Genomic DNA, 26,924 nt, shown 5'->3' on the forward strand with positions numbered 1-26,924 from the left:
TGCATCATCAATATCATAAACATATTCATTATTTATTTATTATTTACATAATTCAACTCTACAGTGAGCCTACGAAACCTAAATCCCAAAACCCCGAACAAACTCCTGCCTACTAACCCTAGCCTACCCAACGCTACCCTTCAGGATGGCCAACCCGCTCCAGGCTGCCCACCCCCACTAACAAAAACCCGCCTACAAAAGAACAAAGGCACCCATCCTAACAGTGGCAAACCTACCTAAACTAAAACAGTGCCTAGAGCACCGCAAAAGAACAAACCCAGAAATAAAGAAAGAAAAAGAAAAAAGAGGGAGGGTGGGTGGGGCAAAACAACCTCCCTACACGCCTCCCGCCACGCAGTTGCTAATCCCCGCCTGACTTCCCCTTTTCAACCCTCTGCTAATCAGCCCCCCACCTGTTGATGTTCCTCGCGCGAACCTGCCCAGGGAGAGACCGGCTCGCGCCTGGCTCTCCCTGGGTCCCCCCTCGCGCGAGAAAACATTGTCCACACCTTCTTTTAGGAGCAAGAAAGGCCACTTTTATTTTAGGACAGGTGCATCATCAATATCATAAACATATTCATTATTTATTTATTATTTACATAATTCAACTCTACAGTGAGCCTACGAAACCTAAATCCCAAAACCCCGAACAAACTCCTGCCTACTAACCCTAGCCTACCCAACGCTACCCTTCAGGATGGCCAACCCGCTCCAGGCTGCCCACCCCCACTAACAAAAACCCGCCACCCAGGAAAACCTTTAGCGTTTTCCTGCCCCACCTAAAGGAAAGGAAGGAGCACACCACAACTGTACTTGAAGAACCTTGCTAATCAAGTCCCTGAGTTCAAGGAGGTAAAAAGAGAGGCCCAAAGCTGAGAGATGCACACCGTCCTCACAAAATAAATGATGTTCAGATACTTGTAAATGATAATGGTTCAAACTGTATATCCCCCAATGTTGACAAAAAAGGCGCATTGTCCTGTTCACTTTCCGTCTAGCCTTTTCCAGGGCAGAATGGGTCCGTGCCCCACGCCAGTGCAAACGGGGCACAAACTCAGTCCATATGAGCATGGTGCTCTCCCATGTGGTTCGGATGATTTCCAGGTCCTGCTTCATTAATTTTAACAAGGTCAGCCCAGAGAGAGAAACCAAGTCATTCTCTCCCAAATGTAGCACCAGGAGATCCGGAGGGCCCCCCAAACACTGCGAAACCAAAGCAGCCAAGGCGGGAAAAAGCCCACCCCAGCGCATTCCCCCTGTTCCATGCCATGAGACTTCATGTGTCATACTGTTCAGGCCAAGTGATCTCCCACAAAGCTGGCTGGCAGCGGCTAAAGCTGCTCGTTTAATAAAAGAGTGCCCCAGTATCCACACCCTTCTTTTGCATCCGGCGACTGATAGCCAGGGACCTAGGAGAGAAAGAAATGTTAGACCAGCCAAAAATGCACTATTTCCTCACATACTTTTCACAACACTTGGAACGCCAACGACCAATGCGTCGGATCTGGGACCAGTCCCACCCCAGGCGGGCGGCCTCCGTCGCCGCACCAATTCTGAAGGAATGGGTACCAAACTGAACAGGGTCCTTCCCCAAACGCAACAAGACCTTACGTAATACAGCCAACAATTGAGATGCCACTATGGGACTACCATCCGCATGACAAAATATGGACCCCTGTAGAAAATGCGGAGAGGACACAAACCCTTCCCATTCCCCAACCGGGCAACATGCAGAGACCCCACTCCTACCAAGGAACACCCACTTACCCCTCCCCATCTGGTCGGTTTTGGATGCCCGCAGCCAAAGTCGCACTCTGTCACTTTCCAACACCACCTCACCGCTGGTCATGCCTACCCTGCCCCGCAACCCCAGCAACTCTGATGCCCGAAATGCCCCAAAGAACAACCACACAAAACACAAACGAAATTTGGCACACTCAAAAGCATCATGACAACACACCTCCAGTTCCGGCAACATCAACTGGAGCAATTCAAACGTCACGGGCTGCCGGAGCTGCTGACCCCCAGCCCGGAGCCTGGCCAAACCTTTCAACAATTTACGAACCAACACCCCCCCAACCGGATCCCTCCCCCACCAAAGCTGTCCATAAAAAGAAACCCCAGCCAATTTACCCGAAATGGTAGTGGGCGCCAGGCCTTTGTCCGCCAGATGTAAAACAAACTGCAAGATGCATTGTTCATCAGACCAACCAGCCCTGAACGGCCCCATCGAAACCTTGCAAAACTGCAGAAACTCAGACCAGGCTTTCACATAACCCCGCCTGGTGGATTCAGCCACAGAATTTTCCACCAAGTGGTGAACCCTCAATCCCCCAGGTCCCATACGTACTGTGGGATCGGTGTTGGTGCCAGGTCCGCCCCAGGAGCTAACTTGCGGAACTCGGACCACTGAAAGCGAGACAAAGAGTCAGCGATGCAATTAGAAGTACCAGGAACATGCCGCGCTTTAAAGACAATATTCAGTTGCAGACACCGCAGCATGAATGCGCGCAGGAGCCGCAAAACCCGCAAATCGCGAGCCTTTTGGTGATTGACAAGGTGTACTACAGCCAAATTGTCCACGTGAAACAAGACGGAACGATTCTGAAACTCATCCCCCCATAGGTGCAAAGCAACCAGCAGCGGGAAGAGCTCCAGAAACGCAATGCTGCGACCCTGATCCTTCCAGTGCGCCGGCCAGCCGGCCGCGCACCATCGACCTTCCCAAAATATTCCGAATCCGTGAGCCCCTGACGCATCAGTGAACAACTGTACTTGCCACACCATGTCCTCATCCGCAAAAAACAAGGACACGCCATTAAAGTCTTGCAGAAAACGAAGCCAGACAGTCAAATCGGCACGCACAGCGGTGGTAATGCGCACCCTATGATGGGGAAGGCTTGCTCCGGACATGGACAGACCCAGACGTCTGCAGAACGTCCTGCCCGCCCGAACAACCCGGCAAGCAAAATTGAGATAACCCAACAACTTCTGAACAGTTTTCAAAACCACTTTCCGCTCCCCCAACACCAGATGTATGAAAGCAGACATTTCCTTCACTTTAGCCACAGGCAGTCTCGCCACCATAGACAGAGTATCAATTTCGATCCCCAAAAAAGTCAGGGACGTACAGGGACCCTCTGTCTTGTCCGGCGCCAAGGGGACACCCAATTCCTCCGCTAGAGCCTGAAAGATGTTCAAAGCCGACTGACACTGCCCAGAGCAACCCTCCCCAATGAAAAGAAAATCATCAAGGTAATGACAGACCAACGCGTGGCCACTGACAAAAGTGAATCGCCACTGCAGGAAGGTACTGAAGGTTTCAAACAGGGAGCATGACACTGAACAGCCCATGGGCAACACCCGATCCACGTAGAAACTACCATCAAAATGCATTCCTAACAGACTGAAATCCCAAGGATGAATGGGCAATAGCCGGAAAGCCGACTGAATGTCGCTCTTCGCCAGCAAAGCCCCAACACCAGCCGTGCGCACGAGCCGTAAGGCATCGTCCACCGAAGCATAAGTGACAGTTGAGTCAGCTGGATCAATAAAGTCATTGATTGAGGAACCCTCGGGCCAGGACAGGTGATGAATAAGACGAAACTCCCCTTCCGCCTTCTTGGGCACCACGCCCAGGGGTGATACAATCAAGTCAGGCAGGGGACAATGCACAAAAGGACCAGCAATCCTACCAGCCGCAAGCTCTGCATCCAGTTTCTTCCGCACCACATGTGGACTCTCCTTCGCAGACTTCAAATTATCCGACCACCTGCCCACCCTGGGTCCCTGATACCCAATCCGAAACCCAATTTTGAAGCCCCAAGACAAAATCTTAGCTGCCTCAAAATCCGGATAATCCACCAGCCAGAGGTCGAGAACCTCCTGCCTAATAGGAGTAGGGGCCCTTGTAAACAGACTGATGGTGCTGCCCCCTGCCCCCAGAACCCCGTCCCTGATCACCCCATCTCTGGCCGGGAAAACACTGGGTGAGGGCGTGCTTCCCTCCACACTGTGAACACTCATGTTTATACCTGCAAGCGGGTCTGTTACAGGAACCTCTGTTAAAATGCCAGCAAGTGCCAGAAGCGGCTGATTGACCTCTGCCCCAAACCCCCGCCCCAGACTGAGCGGGGCGAGCTGAAAAGGGCCGATAAAACACAGGTTGCCCGCTAGCTGTGTGGGTCGTAGCAGGAGGGTTTGCCGATGCCATCCATTGCAACCATAACTCAGAGTCAACCGCACCCCACGAACGCTCAGGAAAAGCGGCCATGCGCGCCCTAAATTCGTCATCGTAGGACAACCAAGCAAAGCCTCCAAAATAACTGTGAGCCTTGCGGATGACATCTGCATATTTAAACATGTCTATCGCTTTCTCAGGATGACGTTGACAATAAACGCTGGCATAAATGAGAAAGGCCGAAGTCCAATTCTCTATGGACTTCGGAACGCGAGGCCTCCGAGCCAATTCTAATTCCTCCTCTTTCGACCCTTCTTTTGCCTGGACATCCCTGTGGAGAAGACGAAAAACATCTACAAAAGCCCCAGACCAGATCAGATTCTTTGTTTTTTCAGATAAATGGGACCCCAAGGGCATCCCCACCCCAGAATAAGGCAACTTTTTCGGTAGGATACTATCCTCCGTTACCCGAGTGGCATCCACCCCGCCATCCCCCGATATAGAAACTTCTTTTGCAACTTGCACAGTAGAAACATTTGAAATTACGGGCCGCTCAAGCCTCGGTGCCAGAGCGACTCGCTCAACCACAACCCCATCACCCGTACCACAGGATCTTGTACTCTTAACCGGGAGACTCTCCCTAGGTTGCACATTTGAAATTACGGGCCGCTCAAGCCTCGGTGCCAGAGCGACTCGCTCAACCACAACCCCATCACCCATACCAACAGATCTTGTACACTTAACCGGGAGACTCTCCCTAGGTTGCCACACTGACCACCACCCATCCTTACCTCTTGGTAACTGCTCCGACTGCTGGGCGACGGCCCCACGATCCCGCTGAGAAGGTCCAGACCACACTGCCCCTCGTACACCTGCAGGGTCCGCTCTAGACTCCTGCAAAACACGAGAAACAGTGGGTTGCCCCAACCCACCCCCCTGGGCCCGTGCTGCCAAAAGCCCAACATCTTTGTCCCTCAATTCCCCCTCTTCCAACTCATCATCATGAAAACTCCCACCGAAAGCTGCATCAGAAAATTCAACTTGATTACTTCCACTGGGCATAGCCCCATCACCAATACCCCCATCATAAAACTGCCAATCAATGGTCTGAAAGCTTTGTGGACAGAAAACTGTAGAAGAGGTATCCGCTCCAGATAGCCCCCCTGAAAGCCCACCACTGGAAACAGCCGTGGGGACAGTTCCCGGGCCCGTAGAAACTGCCAACAGCCGCCCAGCCGAAGGCGCAGATTGAAAACTGCTGCCGCTCAAGCCAGACGATGAAGGGTGCGCGACAACATGGTCCCTGAAAGCTGAACCGCAATTTTCCCCCAAGGGACGGCCCACCGACGCCAGACCATGGACACCTCCCGACCCAGTCGATTGACCCCCCAAGTGGCCACTTGGCCGCCCCCTGGGGACCGGGAACAAGGCTTGCCCCGGGTACTGGGGCGCCCCCTCGTTGAACAAACCCCTCATACCAGGAGCCGGGGGCGTGGGGATGGCAGCCCGAGGGCCAGGCAAACCGGCTGCCACAGCCGCAGTGGCCGGGGGGGGCAGCAATCTAGAGACAGTGCCCACTGGAACCACAGCAGGGGCAGGAGTGGGGACCACAGGAGGGGTTGGAGCCGGCAATGCAGCAGTGAGTGGCCCAGCACCGGCGTCACCCGTGTGCGGGGAGCCAACATCGCGGGGGGGGGCAGGGCCAGGCCCCAGCATGGCAGGAGAGAGCATAAAACACTGGCCATTAAGCCACAGGAGTGGGGAAACCCCCCCCGGAGAATTGGGCACCGTAACGGCAGGGACTACAGGCATACCGGCAGGGGGAGGGGTCGGCGCGTGCCCAAGGGAGTCCAGGCTCCGCCCCCGCTTTGGTTTAGGGCCCGCCTGCAGCCTCCCCGTCTTCCCCGAGACCAAGCCGCCTGAACGCGGAGCTTGACGGCCCGCAGAACGCCCCCGCCTCCCCCCGGGCGCCCCGCGGGAACCAGCACCAAGTAACTGGAATGCACATACCTGCTGGGGGGCGCCCGGGTCACCCGGCGGGGGCTCCACTGCAGCGACCGGCAAAACGAGCATGTGCCCGTCCGCAGGCGTGGCCGCCTCGCCGTCTTCCTCCTCCTCCGGGCCCGGGGTTAAACAAGCGTCCACGGCCCTGGAAACGCCCTCGGAAGCCTTGCGAGGTGGGCGGGCCAGTCCGACCCACGCCTCCGCTGGGACACCCGGCCGCAGCAGGTCCTCGCGCCCGGCATCGCAGAGGAACCGCACGGCCCTCCTGACCTCCTCCACGTCCTCCATGTGGTCAGAGAAAACCCAGGTACGACAAATACACGCCGCAAAACAACCTCCCTACACGCCTCCCGCCACGCAGTTGCTAATCCCCGCCTGACTTCCCCTTTTCAACCCTCTGCTAATCAGCCCCCCACCTGTTGATGTTCCTCGCGCGAACCTGCCCAGGGAGAGACCGGCTCGCGCCTGGCTCTCCCTGGGTCCCCCCTTGCAAACATGATTATGTAAAACAAACTTTATTTAACAGCCTCCTACACATGTTAACTGCTAAAACGTATAACACACGAGTATGTTAATGGACAAGCTCACCTAATGGACAAGCTCACCGGCAAACCGCTTGCACGTGTAAACAGTTCAGAGGTGCAAGACACGAATATGCAAATAAAAAACGGTGTGGCAATGGTATTTAAACCGCTCCCACATTTAAATCATTGCTTCGCCTCGTTTCCCTTTAATGCTTTGCTGCCTCCAGTTCCTTCGGCGAAGTCCTCCATTTCTCCTCCAGGCTCCAACTTCCCCAGCTGGCTCCTCGTCCCTTCATTACCTCTTGGCTTCAGAGGCTGATCTTCCTGCTCTTCGGACCTCAGCTACCACGAATCCTGTAAAGAAAGCGCAAGTAAAATTAAAGCATGAATGAGCAAGCAAGACAAGGTAAAACGAGCAGTCTTAGAGTTACATCGGTGAGTTGGACATTTCTTTTTCTTAAGAGTGCACACAGATTTAAACTTGCAAGTAAGCAAAACGCTTTTGGGCTAATTACAGAACTTGTGCTAGAATGCATTAAGGATTTCAACTTGAAAGAACTAAGACAGTTTTACGGTGCTTAAAAAGTCGTAATTACAGTGAAGTCGGACTTCCAGAAAAGTTGTTTGTTTTTCCAAAAGATCTGTTTCTACAGGAAAGAATGAACGTGGACTTTTAAGGTCCAGTGCATTTTTATTGTTTATTTCTTGCTTTCATTTTTTTCCCTTTGATAATATTTATCTAAAAATGTGTTGCACAGAAAAAGTGAAGACTCAGGCTAAAAAAACTCAGGTACATGTTTGGCGAAAGTGAAAATTAGACAAGTTACACTAAGAAAAGGTTATCTGATAATTAAATGTACCTTTCTGTTTCTATAGGAAGATCATATGTAAATCAGGGTGTGTGGTTAAAAGAAGTTTTGTGCTGTGATGACATCTTTAGAATTGTACTAAATTCATATGTTGGGTAGATTAATTCAAAAGATCAAGAAGACATATATCTCTCAAATTAGTAGCCTTAGAGTTCATAATTTTCATGTTTTTTCTTTTACACATTAGAACGTTCAGAAAAATCCCCGTAAGCAGAACCCACCACTATTCCAAAATTCCAGACTCTGAGTTTTCAAGGCCATCCACAGTGAATCCTAGTGGAGCTTCGTTGGATCAGCGAAAATCTTTGGTTCCTTCTTCTGTCTTGTCTATTTTCTCTTGTCCCTGTCCCCTTTCCCCTGGGGGCTTTCGAATTGGCGGTGTGTTGCTGTCAATTACTGCCTTTCTGTCAGTTCCCAGAGGATTTGGGGGACACCCGTCGCCAAGGCACAGCAAATCTGGAGTGCAGGTGAGTGGCTTGACATAACAATAAGAAGACCTCGTGGGCGTGCTGACGGCAGTTCCCTTTTTTCAGCGCCGTCAACCCATAGCAGTTTTTTCCAGGGCTCTCCATTTCTGGGAGTTTTTGTTGCAATCTTTCTAGCAGTGACTATGGCTACTCAGAGGAAATCCAGATTCAAGCCATGCAGGGAATATGGAGGTCAGATGTCTATCACTGACCCCCCATGAAGACTGTTTTTGGTGTCTATCATCAGACCACGACACCAGGGATTGTTCGTCTTGCAGGCGCATGAACCCCAAGGCACTGAAGGCGAGGGAGGCCAAATTGTTCATGGCCAAAGCAAAGAAACAAAAAAGGGGTCGAAGAAGGTCGTGGTCCCGATCCAAGTCACCAACTCAGCATACTTCGAAGTCATTGAGGAAGCAAAAGAAGAAGTGGCGCCATGGGTCTCTGTGTCGTTTGTCAAAATATGCAATGCTGAAGTCGATGTCCCCGGTTCCCTGGCATCATCGGAAGGATGAAGTTTCTCAGTCTCCTCCTGATGCGACTCAGGCCCCATCTCCGGCTCTGAGAGCGGTGACTCCACCAGCTCCAAGAGAAGCAATGCCTCGACCGCTCCATCTCTGGCTCCAGGGTCCCCGGTGCCACAACGGGAGCTGAATGTATTGCCTCCTCGAGTGACTTCAGAGCCTGCAGTACCGGATCCAGGGTATCCTGCCTTCCTGACTCTGGGTACGGATCCGTTGCATTTTGCAACTGCAATGTTCGGCTTGTGCGCTAGAGCGGCAAACGCTATTGGTGCGCCTGTTGGCCCAATGGACCCTGGCATACTCCCTGGGAGGTTTGCCACCTCATTTCCCTCAGGCACCTCTTATAACTTTTATGCCGATGGCTCCAGGGAGTTGGCCTATCCAAACGCTGAGATTTTCGATGCCGGAACAATCTCTGGAGGGGTGAGTGCCACTGGAAGGATCTTCCCCAGCACCGTCTGGTTTTGAACCAGCGCTGACTCAACTTTGATCAGCGTCAACTACTGTCCCGGTAGACCTTCCTTCGACGCCAATCCCGAATTCACTGGCGCCACGTCTGGCACCTCCGACGCCAGTTAGAAGGTCTTGAAGAGAGGCACGGAGGTTACTGGAAAAGGAGGAGTAAGGGGAAAATGAGGAGGCTAAGGAAGGGGAGATTGTGAATCCTGCTAGTGGCCTGGATACTTCTCGTGAATGGGAGCTATCATCTCCGAAAGGTTTCCCAATGCAGGAGGTGACTTCTTATCTCTCTGTGATCAGCAAGACAGCAGATCTGCTGAAGTTGCCTCTTCTCATAGCAGAATTGAAATCTAATATTTTGACAGAGGTGCTCCATTCTCCTTCTATCTCAGAGCCTTTTCTCCCTTTCAATGAGGCTTTAATCCTTGATGTGTGGCAGAAGCCAATAACTGCTCCTGCGGTGTAATGGTCTGTGGCGAGGAGGTATAAGGTGGCTCCGGAGGATCTTGCTTTCCTGTCCACTCATCCATCACCAGAATGTTTGGTTGTCCAGACTTTGCCCTCATCAAAGCAGTCTGCAGGGTCATTCCCATCTACACCTACAGATAGGGAGTCCAAACAGATGGAGCAATCTGTTAAAAAAGTATTCTCTTTAGGCAGTATGGCTCTCAAATCAACACATGCGACATGCCTTTTGGGTCGCTACATCCATGCACTTATGGACTCGGCAAGTGAAGTGCTCCCAAAACTATAGGAGGACGTTCAGGGTCATTTTTCAGAGGTACATACGGATGCTCAAGCTGCGGACTGCCATGTCATACAATCTTGTCTAAACACTGCTGATCCGATTACCAAGGCAATGGGATTGTCTGTGGGGACCAGGAGGCACGCTTGGTTGCGGGGTTCTCCCCAGATGTCCAAGCTACTCTGTTAGATCTGCCTTTCAATGGATTTTGCCTGTTTGGTGCCAGCGAACTTGGTGCTGTAGCTCTTTAAAGACAGTAAAGCCATGGCAAGACCTTTGGGTCTCTAGTCTCAGTCCAAGGGCGTTTGCTATTGCACGTTTCATTGTTTGGGTAGGACCATATCCTTTCTTGCCATGCAGCAGCAGCAACAGCAGGCAAATCCCCTGTGCAGATCATGGAGGGGAAAGAGCAGAGGTCGTCTCCTGGGTGCAGCACTGCAGCAAGTCTCCTCCTCCTCTTCTGCCCCACCAACTGGTGCGGCATCGAAGACGCTCTAGCTCCGCCATCCTAGAGCATGCTTGTCCCGTGGGAGGACGGGTTTCCCATTTTCTACAGCATTGTATTCTGTGACTACAGATCTCTAGGTGTTGAAAATCGGAGAGAATGGGTACATCCTGCCCTTCCGGGAGTTTCCTCCCATTTTACCCTCCCCCATTTTACCCTTCCTCATTTTACCCTTCCCATCAGGGTTTGTGCTCAGAAGAGAACCTGCTGCTTCCCCAGCAGGAATTTCTGCCATTAGTGCAAAAAGTTGCGCACAAGGTGATTCCGGAGCAGGAAGGGGGTCAGGGATGGTGCTCCTGGTACTTCCTGATTCCCAAAAAGGACGATCACTTGAGGCTGATCCTAGACATCAGAGTCTTGAATTTTTATCTCAAATAGGAGAAATTCAAGATGTTGACCCTGGCTCAGGTTCTTCCTGCACTGCAGAAGGAAGACTGGATGGTGTCGATCGATTTGCAGGATGTTTATTTTCACATTCCCATCCTGAATTCACATCAGAAGTATCTTCATTTTATGGTGGGGTCCCAACACTACCAGTTTGCAGTCCTTCTGTTTTCGATAAATGTACCCAAATCTCATCTGGTGCCATCTCAGCACAACCTGTTCATAGAGGCAGTACTGGACACTACTGTAAGTCATGCCTTCCCACCTCTATAGAGGATTCAATACATCCAGGCTATGATTCTACTTTCTTTGAATGGAGCAGCTGTTCCAGTCTTAAAGGTCTTGTGCCTGCTCTGTCTGTTCGCTTCCTGCATACTGTTGGTCAACCATGCTAGCTGGCATATGAGGGCCCTCCAGTGATGCTTCTGCAGGCAGTGGTTTCAACACAACGGAGATCTCGAAGAAATGATCAGAATCTTCAGAGGGATTGCAGATGAGTTGTTATGGTGGGGTTTTGCAGGCAACCTGCCTCAAGGGAAGCAGTTTCAACCTCCTTCTCCGGTGACCACAGTGATAACGGATGCCTCCACTTTAGGGTGGGGAGCTCATCTTGGGGATCTAGAGGTCAAAGGCATTTGGTCTCCAGAGGAGAGGTTGTTGCACATCATTCTCCTGGAATTGCTGGTGATACGTTTGGCTCTCAAGGCCTTTCTTCCCTCACTTCACGGTCAGTCTGTTCAGGTCCTAATGGACAACACTACCTCAATGTGGTACATCAACAAGCAGGGAGGAGTAGGTCTTATCTTCTTTTCAGAGAAGCTCTGTGACTCTGGTCCTGAGCTAAGGACCATCAGGTTTGTGTGATCGCGAATCATCTGGCCGGAGAACTAAATGTGCATGCGGACAGTGTCAATCAGCAGTGTTCGGCTGATTACGAATGGCTTCTCCATCTGGAGGTGGGCCTTCATATTTTGAGGATGTGGGGGTTTCCTCAGTTGGACCTGTTTGCCAATCACAAGAACATGCACTGCCTGTCATTCTGCAGTCTCCAGTATCTGACATGGGGAGCGTTGGGGAACACGTTTCAGTTAGATTAGGACTTACAGCTTCTTTACTCAGTTCCTCCCATACCCTTGATTCCTCTAGTTCTGAGGAAGATTCACCATGACTGGGCCAAAGTCATATTGATCACCCTGGATTGGCCGCGAAGGGTGTGGTACACAGACCTCATTACCTCTCCTCGCACATTCCACTACGTCTCCCTCTCAGGGCAGACCTCCTCTCACAGTCACAGGGGGCAGGTTCTGCACCCCTACCTCCTGAGCCTGCCCCTTTATACCATGAGATTGAACAGGCCAAATTGAGTTATTTCTCTCCTCTACCGGATGTGGTGAATGTTATTTTATCGTCCAAGAGACACTCCACCAAATCTGTCTATTCTGGTAGGTGGGCCAAGTTTGTTAAATGGTGTGCAGAGAGATCAATTGATCCGTTGCCAGCCCATTTGTCTGATATTCTGACTTTCTTTCTTTCCCTGGAACAACAGGGTTGTGCAGTAGCTACTTTTAAGGACTATTTGTCTGCCTTGTTGTCTTTTCTCTGTTTTCCAGAATAGCCCTCGTTGTTTTAATCTCCCATAGTTATGAGGTTCATTAAAGGTATCACAAATAGGTTTCCTCCCACTTCCTTTATCAATCCTAAGTGGGATTTAAATTTGGTTTGCACTTTGATGGGTTCACCCTTTGAACCTTAACAGGGTTGTCTCTTAAGGTTCCTAGCATTTGAGATGATATTTTTGGTTGCAATCACTTCCGCTAGGAGGGTGAGTGAGTAGCTTTCCTGCCTAAGGTGGTCACTCCTTTCTACCTAGGGCAATCCATCACTTTACCCATGGTTTGCCCCCCCCTCATCCTTCTAAAGAGGAGGAGAGACATCATTACCTTGACACTAAGAAGGCGGTCAGCTTCTACCTGGACAGGACCAAGGAATTCAGGTTGGACGACCAACTCTTCATCGGATTTGTGGGCAAGATGAAAGGCAAGGCTGTCCACAAGAGAACACTGTCCAGGTGGATCATCCTCTGTATCAAGATCTGCTACACCTTGACCAAGAAGAAGCCTCCTGAAGGAATTTGAGGTCATTCTACAGAGCTAAGTCTTCTGCTTTAGCTAGTGGTGTCCCTGTGGTATACCTCAAGGCAGCAACCTAGGGCCTTCCTCCACACATTTACGAAGCACTATTGCTTAGATTCGGAGGTGAGGAGGGATGGCCATTTGCAAGTTCAGTGCTGCAGGATTTTTTTATGTAGGTAGTAGGCACTCTCTGCTGGGAGCAGAACTGCTTGGGGATTCAATTCAAAAGGTGAAGAATCCACAGGCAGATGTATCCATCAGAAGAACAAGTTACTTGTGGAGAAGCGTGGCTCAGTGGTTAGAGGCGGCAGACCCGGAAGCTGAGATCGACCATGGACCAGGGTTCGATTCCCCGCCTCGGCGGGTCTCGGGCTCAAAAAAAAATTTCCACGGTCTCGACAATTCTCGCTCTGGTGCCTACTCAACTCACGGGGTCACACTCTGTGACTCTGGGCAATAGCTTGCTTAATCTCTACTACGGCCCCTCGCGGCAGGATGCCTGGCTTTCACCTTGTGGACACCCTGCGGGGGTTTCTCACAGGGGAATACCAGGATGGGTTCCCTAAGCAAGCGCCGGGACGCTTACGGGCAGCTGTGCGCTTTACAAGTCCAGCACATTTACATTTACATTTACTTACCTTCTGTAATGCTTTTTCTGGTGGATACAGAAAATGTCAATCAAAGAAATAGGTAATACGTAAGGTATTTGAAGAGTTTCAGTTGGACCAAATAAATCATAGGATCCCTTATACCAAACAATTCCATCAGGAGCAGGAACAGCCAAAATGTTCACCAGGGAAATGTCATTGCACGATGAAGAATGGGGTTTCAAAGTCTCATTTAGTAGTTCAACAGCAGAGCTTTCTGGGAGAGAGTGTCTATTCAGAAGCAGAAAATGAAGAGGAAAAGTAAAGAAATTGCAATCCGAATGTATACCCATGGAGGGATAAAGTATGTCTTTTTGAGCCAAATATAGAATTCATGTAGTCCCCTTTGTGTAGGTGCATCCGGTTCTCACAAATCTGAAAAGAAGGTATCAAAGTCGAAGTAGCCGGAGGCTTTTGGCACAAAATTGGGAGACTTGTGGAGCTGTGTAGAACAGATAGATGACTCTAATGGTGGTACATTGTGGTAGACGCATCCTTGACTGTTTTCAGAATTGAAATCTGTGTTTCCGTAAATGATGATTTTATGGAGTTTGTTGATGTAACAGGAAGAAGTGTTATCTCTCCCCAGCAGGGAAGAAGAAGCTTCATCATCGGTCAAAGCTGTCAATGGGACTTCCTGTAGGGTAGTGACATGAGACAGGTCACTACCCAGGAACCTTTTTGACCTTCTGCATAGAACCGGTCACGTGATGTGGTTTGATGAGATCAATTGTCACAAATCTCTTGTGTTTGCTGCCAGCAAGGAGTGGCAAAAGTATAGTTCTGGTACCTTCAACAGCCAGGACAGGTATAGGCGCTCTGTAGGATAGCCCAAATTCCTTCTTGTCCACTATCTTCTCCCAGAATAGATCACCAATCTTTGGAATACAAACGAGTTGCTGGTTCTTCCTTCTCTTTACCACTGGCAGAACATTTCTGCTGGACGTTGTTGCTCCGAGCATCTCAGAAGTTGTACAGTTCCGGTAAAACATTCAAACGTTCACTGATAGAGAAAGTTGTTTCCAGCACCACTGCACTGGGACCATCGAGTCTGGAACCCACATCTCAACCCCAAACAGGATCTCATAAGGAGTCTACCCACTCAAGGATTTTCTAGGCAGATTATTAAGGGCTCTCTGGACCCTATATACTTGGTGGCCCCAAATTCAACCTGAATCTAATACCCTCGCTGTTAAAGACTGCTTCAAGTCTTAGTTCTTCCTCCCCACTACTGCGTTTCAATTGGGATGGTGGGAGGAGTACTGCACAGTTGCACCCAATTCTCCCATGTCTCTGTAATCCTTAGAGGCGGATGCCAGGGCCAGGTCAGAATGTAATGTGTCTACTGCATGAGTCCCAAAGAACACTTGCAAGTCATATAACAGTTGGAGCATGAGCCAATCGCTGTGGCCAAATCCATAGGAATTAAGAGCAGAAATTCACTGCTACCATGATGTACTTGTAAAACACATCAGAGGGTAAGGGTCCGCAGTGGTCCAAATAAACACAAGCTAGAGGCTTGTCTGAAATTAATAGATGTCTGTCGTGGGCGTGCTGTGGTAGAAACCTTCATCTGCTAACATGTCACATTTAAGGACTACGTCCTTTGCCTGCTTGTATAAACGTGCCCGCCAATAGGGTTGCTGCAATAATGAAATTGTAGCCGCCACCCCTGCATGACCAGATGCTAGGCCCTCATCTGCTGCTAGGCTTAGGCCTAACCTGTAATCTGAATTAGGTATTACTCTATCCCCCACATCGGGAATATGAGAAAATTGAATGTTTTGGGCGTTCAGCTGATAGGATTATTTAGTTCAAAAATCTTTCGCTGAGTGGTGCCATTGTGCACAGCGTTGACGGCCCTTATGATGTCTCCATTTATCCATAGATTAGAAAAAGTAATTGCAGTGACTGCAGCAGTTTGCACTGTTGCTTTTGCAGCTTGAGCAGCCATGGAATTCCCAGCAACATGTATTCCTACACGCGGATGACTCAAAATGTGTATCACATGAGTCTGTGATAAACATGCTTTTAGTTTGGTCACCTGTCCTCAAAGCATCGTATGCTTTAATGTGTACCCAGTAGTTTAGGTACACATTGTAAGACTGGACACAATAATATGGATCACACACAATGAGTGTGTGGAATCCGTATTCTCTAGCACAAGTACTACAGCTTTCAGTACAGCTGTGGTGTGCAATCACCAAATGACTTTGTGTCGGTTTTATGCATGTGGAATTCTCCATTCTGCATTTTACCCTTTCCTGCTGAACATGCTGCAGGGTATTAGTGCTTTGTCCCAATGGCAGGCTGAGCAGAACCATAAGGATATATATGATATAATTATACTGATCTAGAGGCATACTTTCACTTGGCAGAGGATATTCATGTTCATATTGCAGATATGCTTGTGTTTGTGGCGTAGAATCAAATATGTAATCTACATCTGTTGCTGTAAGTGAGTTTTCTTATTCTATTCACCTTGGATGTAAAGCTTTTGTGTTTGGAACGTTTGCCTTTGTGACAGTCTCTTAGGCTGGAACCCAAGTAATGACAATGATGTGTTTCTCCTCAGCCAATGATCTTTCTCTCACTGCAAAAGTCTGTACCTCCATCAGAATCTTCTCTGTCGGTGCAAAACGCAACTATCCATTTGTATATAAATGAAATGTATATGCAGTGGGTACTGTGTCTCCTCCATTGAATGTGACATATGTGTATCCTGATTCACCCACAATTATATGGATCACCATGTTCGAGGTATTTACATGTGTGTGTGTTTGGAAGCTAACATGTCAACTTGTACTGAATGTCATATTTGTGTGTGTTCAGCTGTGTACTGAAAAGCCTGGACAAATCAAATCAAAGAGCTGTTTTACTTGTTGGGCAAAGCCTGGTATGAATGTTCTGCCAAACATTTGACAGCCCAATATTGATTGGAGTTTCTTCAATGTGTTTGGTGGTTGTAAAAGTACACACTTTTCTAGGAAGTGTGTTGCAAGGCTTCTGCCCTCACTTGACAGCTCGTATCCCAAAAATAGGACACTGAGGTAAGCTATTGTTGATTTCTTGAAATTAAATGTGTAGCTCATGTGAGCAAATCCCAAAACTATGTGATTTACTCTAGCCAATTGAGATGATAGGTCTTCATCCGTTAGGTTTATGTCATTGACATAGGATAATGCCTGATCATCAAAATCTGGTAAAAGTTCTGTTACCCTGGCTGTTCTTATACCCTTGGGGCAATCTACAGAACTGTTCTGAGAACCGAGGGTGCTGAATGCAGTCAAGTACCTGCTTTCAGGTACTCTATTTTGGCAGAAATATCTATTTGATATGTGTAAAGTGGTTTTGTATTTCTTTCGCACTATGTTATTTATTAGTGCCGAGCTGTACGCGTTTTGTACCGTGAATGTGCATGTAGCGGTATTCAAGTGTCTGTAATCTAACCCGTAACAATATAAATGATCTAGTTTAATCAATGGGAACAAAGAATTATTCATTGGTGAGGTGCAGCTTTCTATTACTCCTTGGTATTCAAGTTGTGTCAGCATTTCGGTAACCTGTTTTTAGCTTCATGTTTAATGGCATATTGTCTTTGTGGTTGTGGGGTTGACCTCGCAGGGATTGTGTGATAAGGGTTACCGTCATCCCACCCCACATGGTTGCCGTATAGCGCTGGAGCTTGCGCTAAAGCCCACTCCTTGCCGTATGAATGTTTTACTGCATCTGGGACAAAGTCGGAAAAGACAAGTAAAATGACTGCTTTTACTTTAGGGTAAACTCTGGTGGGCAATTTTTTTCAGACAATAGAATGTCATAGCCAAATGACAAGTTCTCCCAAAAGAAAACATTTATGGTGCGTTGTATATCTCCCTCCATGTGGAGTTGCCATTCATATACTTGGTTAGGAACACTCGTCCCCTATCCGGTGTTTCCGCCTGAATGTAGTCACTCATTGCTACTTCCTCCAGACACTCCATTAGATTCTGGTAAACTATTATGACTTCTGACATGCCATACCTTCCAGCATAGCCCACTTCCCACTCAGAAGCAGTGTCCTCATTTTCTTTGGCACGCTTGAATTTAAGACCAGATACCGTCTTCTTTTTAAATTGAGGGTTGGGCTGTGTAGATTCGTCTTCCTTTTTTATTATGAAGTCAGAAGAGCATTGTGAATCCTTTTTTGGTTTCACATACTTCTCTGTCACGCGCTCTGATCATTCTCCTCTACCCGAGCTGGACATGTATCAGTATCCTGATGCTTGTCAGGCGTTCTAATAGTTTCACGGTTACTCAGGTTGTAGCATTTGTCAATGGGCTCCTGTTGAGGAGATCTACCCTGTGATTAGTCTTTTCTTTATTTTTCTTCCTATCCCACTTCTTAGAAGACATGTGTCCGTGCTTCGAGTTATCCTTTTCACAATTACCCTTAATCTATAGTTTACTATGTCTGGCTTCCAAATTATCCTACCTATTGATGCAATTGGTTTCCTCACAGATTTTAGGTAATTCGCGCTTCTGGTCTTCCAGAACCACCTGTGTGAGTCCCTGGCATATAGCCAATGCTGCTCCTTCCTTTTTTATGTTATTTAACATTATGGTGGATACTGCGACAAAGTTGCCCATCAGTTTTGTTCCCAAATCCAGAACAGGGGCTGCCCTGTACTCATTTTGGATCTGTTTAAGCACCTCTGGCAAAATGGCTAATGAGGGTGTAATATGTGTTCTGGCATATACTGCAGCAAAGTGTGTTCCCCAAGTGGCGCAGTCTTCCCCCGGGAAACCATCCCCTTTGGCAGGCATATTGTAAGAATTCTGTTTTTCATGGTGCCCCGTATAGGGAAAAACTGCTTCAAGCTGATTTGTTTTTGTGCAATCCAGAGCGGAATTCCCTCCCATCTGGTGGGAACCTTACACATGACTGCATCAATGGTTACTGGGCTAATTCCAGGCATGGCCAATTGTGGTTGTACAGCATGAGCAGCCCTTGCATTGTCATTGTTCGCATCACATATTGTGTCAAACATCTTTATGCTCTAACCAGATCTGTGCATAGTATTTGTAGCTCTGGTGCCGTCAGATTTCCTATATCTGGGTAGGGGTGTGTAACCGACTAAGACTGGCCATGTTGCTCCCTCATTACAAAGGGGACCTAGCCTAACATTGTTTCTTGTATATAGTATCCCAAAAATAGGACAATGTTGGTATTATTGATATGTTGGTGATATTTCTAGTGCTTCATAAGCTGCGTAGTTGTTAGGAACTGCAGCCTCAGTGTAAGTGTGCAAATATCTTGAGTATTCATTTACTGCTGGGAATGTAAGCCATGAAAAGAATACCTCTGTCTTGTATACTTTGTGGGACTCTAGCACACGGGTAATGTCTGCAACCGCAAGGGGAGTCCATGTTGTTGCATCATTTGTGTAACCGCATGGCTGCAGTTTACTATTATGCTAACTGGTGCTGCGTTAGCCATGTGAATATGTGGGGTTCAGAGAGGGTACCTCTTTTGGGTGATCCATTTAAAGGTTCAAGCATGTACAACCTACAGCCAATACATAGGATTCACCTACTCCGCTGAGGATTTTTCCCTCACACTACAGACGTCTCTGGTAAATTGGTAAGTAGGGGTCTTTGGGTTCATAAAAGAAAACTACTCTGGTGATCCATTATACTAGAACCCAAACTAGATTGCTGGTGGCGTGTGATGTTTCAAGGATTTCAACGCAAGCTATCGGGTATAAACAAAAGGCATTTATTTTTCCACAAAATATACGGGCACTCATTCATTCAAAATCTTTATTCGGTTATTCAAACAGAAACAACCATAAAAGCGCAATTGATAAAATCACACGATAAAACAAAAGTGGTCTAAAAACACATGTTAAAAGTAACAATCACATTAGGGCGAATAGGATAATAAGAGCAGTACTAAACAATTAACCCTCCATGCTATTCCTAAATTTTAAGGCTGATTTTAAGAAGCCAATCACAAATAAAGTACTTTCGGGGTTTAGTAATTGCAAATAATAGAGTGCAGGTCTAACCTGGATGAAGTTCAGTTTTTTGAGGAGGAGCTTGAGATAAAACCTCCGAGGTAGATCATAAAAAGGAGAGATAAATAAAAAGTGCACCAAATCCTGCGGAGACTCATTAACGCAGCCGCAGGCTGGTAGCACTTGTCCTCGGTGGCAACCCTTTGGGACAGCTAACATTAGGTGGAAAAAGTCCAGTCGGAACCTAGTTAACAGATGGCGATCAAAGCCCGACATTGGCCAGGATAAATAAGGCTCCATATGCGGAGTACTTTTCAAGATTACATATTTCCAAACACTACGTTTATTTAATTCCACCTCTTCACGAAGCAAGTATTGAGAGAGGGAAAAAGTTTTCCTCACAGACTCTACGTCAGCAGCCCTGATAGAATCTGGTTTTAAAAAGAGTTCTGGACGCCCCATACTAAAAAAACAGTCTTTCAAATACTTTAACCACGGGATTTTGAGCTTATTATCCCAGGATAAGGCTTCTCCCATGAGTAGGTGATTTAAAGGCAGGTCTTTATTTAGCCAGCATTTTAACCAAAAAATTAGTGGTCGTAGTGCTATAGTGTCACTTAGAAAGGGGATACCAGATTCTTCGTGCACTATTAAGTTGGAAGTTCCCCTTGGGACCCCAACAGCTGTTTCAAGAAGTTGTTTTCTGCCACCACAAGGTCATTAGCTGCCACATACCCCCAAAGTTCACTTCCGTAACAGCCTATTGCCACACTCTTTGCCTGATAGATCTTTAACAGAGCAGCAATAGGGAGTTTGCCCATTTTCCTGGCAAAATTAAAGATGGCCGCGTTTGCCCGGGTTATCTCCCCCCTTTTCCTCTGGACTGAAGGGCCCCAATTCAGCTGGTCATCAAAAAGGACGCCCAAATATGAAAAGGTTTTTGTTGTAGGGATCTTCTCCTCATTAGCCCGAAATAAAAACGGCTTCTTATTACGTTGCCCTACCTGCATTACGAAAGATTTTGTATTGTTAATAGATAAGTCACGGGATTTCATAAAGCTGTAAAAAGCTTCTAATAAAATTTGAAGCCCTCTTGCGGTCCTGGCCAACAAGACGGCGTCATCCGCGTATAATAAAACAGGTAACCCCTTACGCCCAACATAAGGGTAATCTGCACCAGTATTTAATAGGGACTCCTCCAAATTGTTAATGTATAAGTTGAAAAGGAACGGGGCCAAAATACAGCCCTGCCTGACTCCCCGGCGGACACCAAATTCCCTAGACACCCTAAGGTCCTGAGAATACCTTACATTGGCCCTGGTATCCTGGTGAAGGTCCGCCAAAAGGTTAACCAGATTTTGCTCCACACCCATGTTGCCCATGACCTCCCAAAGCTTGCCCCTATTAACACAGTCGAAAGCTGAGGAGAGGTCCATGAACGCCATATGGATGGTACCCTGGCGCGCTCGGTGTACTTTCCTAAGACCATATATAAGTTAAGACACTGTGCAATTGTGGAGTGACCAGGCCGAAAGCCATATTGAATTGGGGAAATTATCTCATGCTCTTCAGCCCAGGCTGTTAATCTATTCAAAATTACTCCACCCAAAACTTTAACCATAGAGTCAATTAAAGATATCGGCCTGTAACAGGATGTGCTATTCCGGTCCCCTTTCTTCAAAACTGGCACTATCGTAGATGTTCCCCACGACCTTGGGCAGCCATGTTCTGCAGCTGCATTAAGCATGGCAGCAAGGACAGGCGCCCAAAGAGGTACACTTGATTTAAAAAGGTCTGGGGGCAAGCCATCGGGGCCTGGCCCGTTATTACTTGACAACCCCGTGATGCCCTTCTCAACCTCACTCATGGTAAAATGTGGTGGGTTTACTCCTTGTTCGTCTCTCGTAAATTCTGACTGTGGAATGTTACTACCTCAAGGAACGCAGCTGACAGTCTTGTGATCTTTGATAGTGTCCGGCTCCCTCCTTGCACTTCTCTCCCAGCTCTTTGGCTCCATGTCCAGTACGGGAGCCTTCCTTGCACAGCTGTCGATACTTTCGTCCCTTTCGTCCTGGGTCCCATATGCGTTGGTTCTCTGAGCTGCAGTCATCCCTCCTTGACTCCTCCTGCTCACTCGGCATAACGCTCTACTTCCTCGGAATACTGGATATGGTGTCATTGTTCCAGACTTTGAGGGTTCCGATTGGTTCATGTGATGAGGTCACGTGGGTCGGCTCAGCTCCCAGGAAGTTGAGCCTGTTAAAGTTATCTCTGATACCACACTCAGCCAGATCTATGGGCGACTGCAAATAGAGTAGAGGAGGGACGTAAGCGGAAATACATCCTCACTCTCCCCGGCCCGACCAGGCAAGTGGTGACATGGCGCAATGTCGTATTGCTTATACTTTCTCAGTAAAACTGTGCATTTTTTTTACTACATAAACGTCAAAACTGTGCCAGACTGATTCTAAGCATATCATCAGGATATGTTGGCCATAGTCCTGCTAGCTCACAGCACACTATCTGGGTAACTGTGGTAAGGTGGCACAGTTACCCTAACTGGGTAAGTTAGGGTAACTAACTAGGTAAGGTGGCAGGTGGAATATGCAACCTCAGAACATGACAATCCTGACCCCCAAAGGAAATCACGATAACAGATCTAGAATATTTTAGTTTGGTTACTCATGCATACCTAAAGAGATACACAAGATATACACAACATGGTCTTTTAATATTTATTGAAGCATTGTGATTTTTGAATAAAATACCTTGCAAGAATCAATAGAAGGAAACAGAATAACATGATCAGCATTATGAGAATAGTGAATAATTAAACTATTGTGTTGTAACAGAGTATATATGCTTGCTTACAAATACTGTTATATTTTGTACTGCTACCTAACCTAGTGTGGCTAAGGTGGGTGAATCTGCCAATTACCCTGTAGGGTGATCTAACTCCCCCATTACTTGTGGGTAAGTGTCATCAGGGAGCCGATCTTAGTGGACAGCTGGGCTTGATCCCTCGCAGAGGGTAAACAGGAATCGGATAGGCTGGCATTCTGGCATGGGGCAACCTCACAGTGCCAGCTAAATGCTCCTCTAACTAAACAAAGGAGTGATGCCATTTATACAATAAACATCACCCATGTTCCCATGCTGATGTCCCAGTCAGGTTGCTATTGTTGATTTGTCTATGATAGCTCAGTCGCCGAGCGAACGATGACAAGCAACAACATGTTGCACAGTGAACTTAGCCCTTGTACAGAATGTTCAAGGTATTAGATAAAACGCCTTTGAAGTGGAAATGAAAGAGAATATTATTCTACACAGAAATGCAAGCAAATGTGTGTTAAATGTCAGTGTGTTTAAGAAAAGAAACAATCTAAAAACAGGAGCATGTAAAATTGTGGTGTTTCTACTCCGGCCAAATGTTATCATACCCCATGACATTACGCTCTGCACATCTCTTAAGTATTATTCCTGCCATGGAACCAGGTTGCAAGGGGTTACATTTGCGCAGTGTGTAAAACTACACATAGAGACTATTAGTAAAGATGGTTCCCTGTGTAAAGTTAATGTAACATGCAATCTGTAAGGAAGTCAAAATAATTTTTCTTCTGTCGGTTTTACTGTACTGTGGTGATATGGAATTTGAAATTTCAAGTTATTTTTCTTCAAAGAAGTCTTTTGGGTCACAAGGTCTCTGTTATTACCCCTCCAGGTGTAGATGCGCATGGTCACAAACTCCATTGTTAGATTGTTTTTTTTCTGCAATCAGGTTAGGACGTGATTGCGTGAGCTCCCAGTCTCGACAAGATCACTGGTTCCCATTGTGGCCCTGAGTTTGCAGACTACCACCTTGTCGCAAGTACAATCTTCGATGCATCACTGTCTACTAGTGTGTCTGTTCCGGGTGTTGGTTTTGTTCAATGGCGAGCATCTGGGCCTCTGGCTCTTGGGGGCCCTTTGGGCCACCGCATGCTCTGGCCTCTCTTCAGGGGATGACAAACTCCTCGAAGGGATGGAACGGACGCCTGTAATTAGATGCGCCCAGTGCCATTCTAAACATACCTGGACAGATCTTTATCTAGTATGCAACTTGTGTCACTCTCTGGACCATGACAAAAGCCGGTGCAAACTGCTGTTTGCATTCTGAAGTAAAAAAGACTCTCTGTGAGCGCCTACATCATCACTTACCCGTGGATGGCACAGTCCACTTTGGAAACACCCTACATCTTCGAAGAAGCTGACCAGAAGAAGAACAGCAGGAGTCACTCAAGCTCCCATCTCGACAGCCCAGTCCAAAGTACATCCACTCTGATGCCTCAGACTCTGGGAAGGAACTCCTTTAGGAGGAAGAGGAGGTCCCGTAGGGAGCTGCATCCTTGTCAGTGGGACCCAAGCAAGGCGCCAATACAGCAGGATGCGTTAGCATTGTCAATGCCCCTCCTTCCACCTCCTCTCGTAAGCATCTGCATGTCAGAGATGAACACTGCCTTGTAAGGTGTTGAGTGTTGAGCCACCTGCACAAAGCACTGCCACCTTCAGTTGCTCCACTGCCCTCTGGCACTGGTTTAAACTAAAGTAAGGTCTCTGAGCTGATGACAGACTTTACTTCAGACCTTGGTCCTCAACCGGCCATCGAGTCTGAAACAACATGTTGGTGCCTAGTCAAAAGTAGACAGAAACCACAGACTTCTCGACGTCCAAACCAAACTCACCGCCGAAGATACTCTTGGTGCTGAAGCCATTAGCAAAACCACCTTCGATATTGAAGACTCGTACTCTCGACGTCGAAGAACAACCCCTCCTCAAAAAGTTACAGGAAGCGCTGGATGTGAGACAACGCAACATTTTCATCCACATTCTCACAGGAAACATTGAGGCTTCTTCCCCAAAACCGTAAAACACCATCCGAGGTTGCTCTACTGTAGAATGTTCATGGTCTTCCAAAAAAGCCCATCCTGCTCCTTGTACTCCTCCAGTTCCTCTTCCCCCATCACCTCCTCCTCTTCCGTCTTCACCTCATCTCCCATGCTATCGCCACAAAGGTCCCCACCATCCTATTCAGACACAGGCAGCCCAAGCCCTTATTGACTGGCAGAAGATGTTGCACCTGTGTACCAGGGTGTTTCTGGTGACCTTTCTGAGGATTATGATGTGGACCCTCCAACAGATCCAGACTTAGAACACATCCCAGTCAGGACCTTACCACTCAATGATACAACAGCATACCATTGTGTCATTCAGCATGCCGCCACCGACCACAAGGTGGATTTGCACACTACCCCGAAGAAAAAGAAATTCCTTCTAGAGACCCTCTTTAGAGAACTTCTCAAAGACAGAACGATCTATCCAGTATCTCCCAATGCTCAAAGGGATGGTTAAGTTAGTTCCTGATATTTTTTAAAGAGCCTGGAAATATTGGGTGGTTACGCTATTTATTGACAAGAAATATAAACCAGCTCCCTCAGACCCACTCTACATCAGTGGTCATGTCTCCCGGGATTGCCTAGTGGTCACCACTGCGAGGAAGCAGGCTGCAGCCCAGGCTTCTGGGGACATGCCACCTTCTGATAAGGAGAGAAAAGCACATAGATGCTGGAGGAAAACGAGTAGTGGTAAATACTGCAAAACACTGGTGCATCACTACCTCAGTGGGTCTCCGATCTAGATATCATAGGGCCCAATGGGAGGCAATGGAGGAGCTCTTGCAGCACCTCCCGCCAGAATTAGGTGTTCCTTGGATGCGGCAGATACTGCTGCAAGGGGCATAAATACTTCCATCATTTTGTGGGGAGCACCTTTTTGGACTACAGAGGGGCACAATGTTTGAGAAAACAAGCATTTGCAAGGCCAAAAGGTCTTGCCTGTGCAATAGCTATTGGCTTTGCCAATGTTCTTCAGCCATGTAGAGGAGAGTGTAATGACGAAGAGAGGAGTAGAGGGTTGTGTCAGAGAGTGTCTTCTATAGGAGTGGCATAGAGTGGGCCGGTGTAGAGTGCATTGGCATAGAGTGTTGCGGAGTATAGTGGCATAGAATGAGGCGTAGAGTGCAGTGGCATAGAATTCAAATGTGTGCAATGCTGTGCCATAGAATGAAGTGGCATAGATTAGAATGTTGCATAGTAGAGTGTAGAGGTGCAGCGGAGAGTAGAGGGGCATAGAGTGCAGTGCTGAACAAGAGAGTAGAGGAGCGTAAAGTATAGTGGTAGATAGTACAGTAGCACAGAGTTAAATAGAGTGTAGTTGTGTATAGAAGAGTGGGGTAAAGTAGAGTGGCATGGAGTACAGTGGTACAGAGTAGAGTGCAGTAGCATGGAGTGCATTGGTGGAGAGTGTTGCAGAGTAGGTTGACATAGGGTGCAGTGGCATAGAACTCAGCACCATACAATGCAGCATTGTAGAATGCAATGGCATAGATTTGAGTGGTGCATAGTAGAGTGCACTGGTGTAGACTGCAGCAGTGCAGAGTGTAATTCAGTAGTGGACATTGTAGTGTTGCATAGTAGAGTGGCATAAAGTTCATTGGCATAAAATGCAATGGCGTGGAGTGGCTTAGAGTGCAGTGACATAGAGTAGGTTGTTCCAGAGTAGAGTGAAGTGGACTTTTGCAGGGTAGAGGTTAACTGAGTAGAGTAAAGTGGTGTAGAGTTCAGTGGCATACATTGCAGTGGTGCAGAGTAGATACGAGTGGTGATCAGTGGATTGGTGTAGCGTGCAGGGGCGTAGAGTTGAGTGTTAGATTAAAGTGCATTAAAGTGCATGGCGTAGAGTGCAGTGTTGTGGAGTGGCGTGCAGTGGAGTTGTGCAAAGTAGACTGGAGTGGCGTTGAGTGCAGTGGCAAAGAGTGGTGCGGTACAGAGTGCAGTGACATTGAGTGGTGCAAAGTAGAGTGCAGTGGAGTGGCGCAGAGTACAGTTGAGTGGCACAGAGTACAGTATGCATATTGTGGTAGCACACTGACATTACAAACAACACACTTTCAATTTAAATGACCATAACATTTGCACAGACATTCAGTTTTACTAATAAAACTATGCAGCACAGAAACAATGTGTGGCAATGGCATCACCTAGTGTATTGATTTGTTTTGGTCATAGTAAAGTATTTGTTTACAACACACTTAAAAAATTAACAAAAGATTAGCTTCATTTCTGTGCTTCTAATTCTGATATATTCTGAAATACTTGCAAAGATCATGTAAATGATGTAATGTGCTAGAAAAAAATCCTTTCCTACCCCGGTATCCAGTAAGTGTAACATAAATTATCTCACTTTGAAGCCGGAGAGAGAAAAGTAAACACCAAGCTCCCTTGAAAGACAGAGCCTCACATTTGACCTCCTTCTTTGAATGCACAGCAAATGTAACAAGATAAGGACAACATTTACAATCCTGTTTAGAGAAAGGAACACTTGTAGAAAAATCTAAGTAACAAACCGTAAAGCCAATAGTAAGCAACAGGTGGAATACATTCCCAGGGA

At 47.5% G+C, this 26,924-nt stretch overlaps 1 protein-coding gene across 1 annotated transcript in view; it reads right to left on the minus strand.

Moving 5' to 3' along the window:
- Positions 1 to 649: 649 nt before the first annotated feature.
- LOC144762432 (uncharacterized) overlaps positions 650 to 26,924 on the minus strand; it is an 89,211-nt gene continuing 62,936 nt past the window's right edge. The window contains exons 2-4 of the mRNA XM_078647615.1: positions 7,008 to 7,062; positions 2,351 to 3,889; positions 650 to 1,409 (exon numbers count right to left, since the gene is read on the minus strand). Coding sequence (XP_078503741.1) covers positions 1,346 to 1,409; positions 2,351 to 3,889; positions 7,008 to 7,062 — 1,658 coding nt within the window. The 3' untranslated portion in view covers positions 650 to 1,345. The remainder of the gene's footprint in view (positions 1,410 to 2,350; positions 3,890 to 7,007; positions 7,063 to 26,924) is intronic.

This window comes from Lissotriton helveticus, chromosome 1_1, assembly GCF_964261635.1.
Source record: "Lissotriton helveticus chromosome 1_1, aLisHel1.1, whole genome shotgun sequence".
NCBI classification, from domain to species: Eukaryota; Metazoa; Chordata; class Amphibia; order Caudata; family Salamandridae; genus Lissotriton; species Lissotriton helveticus.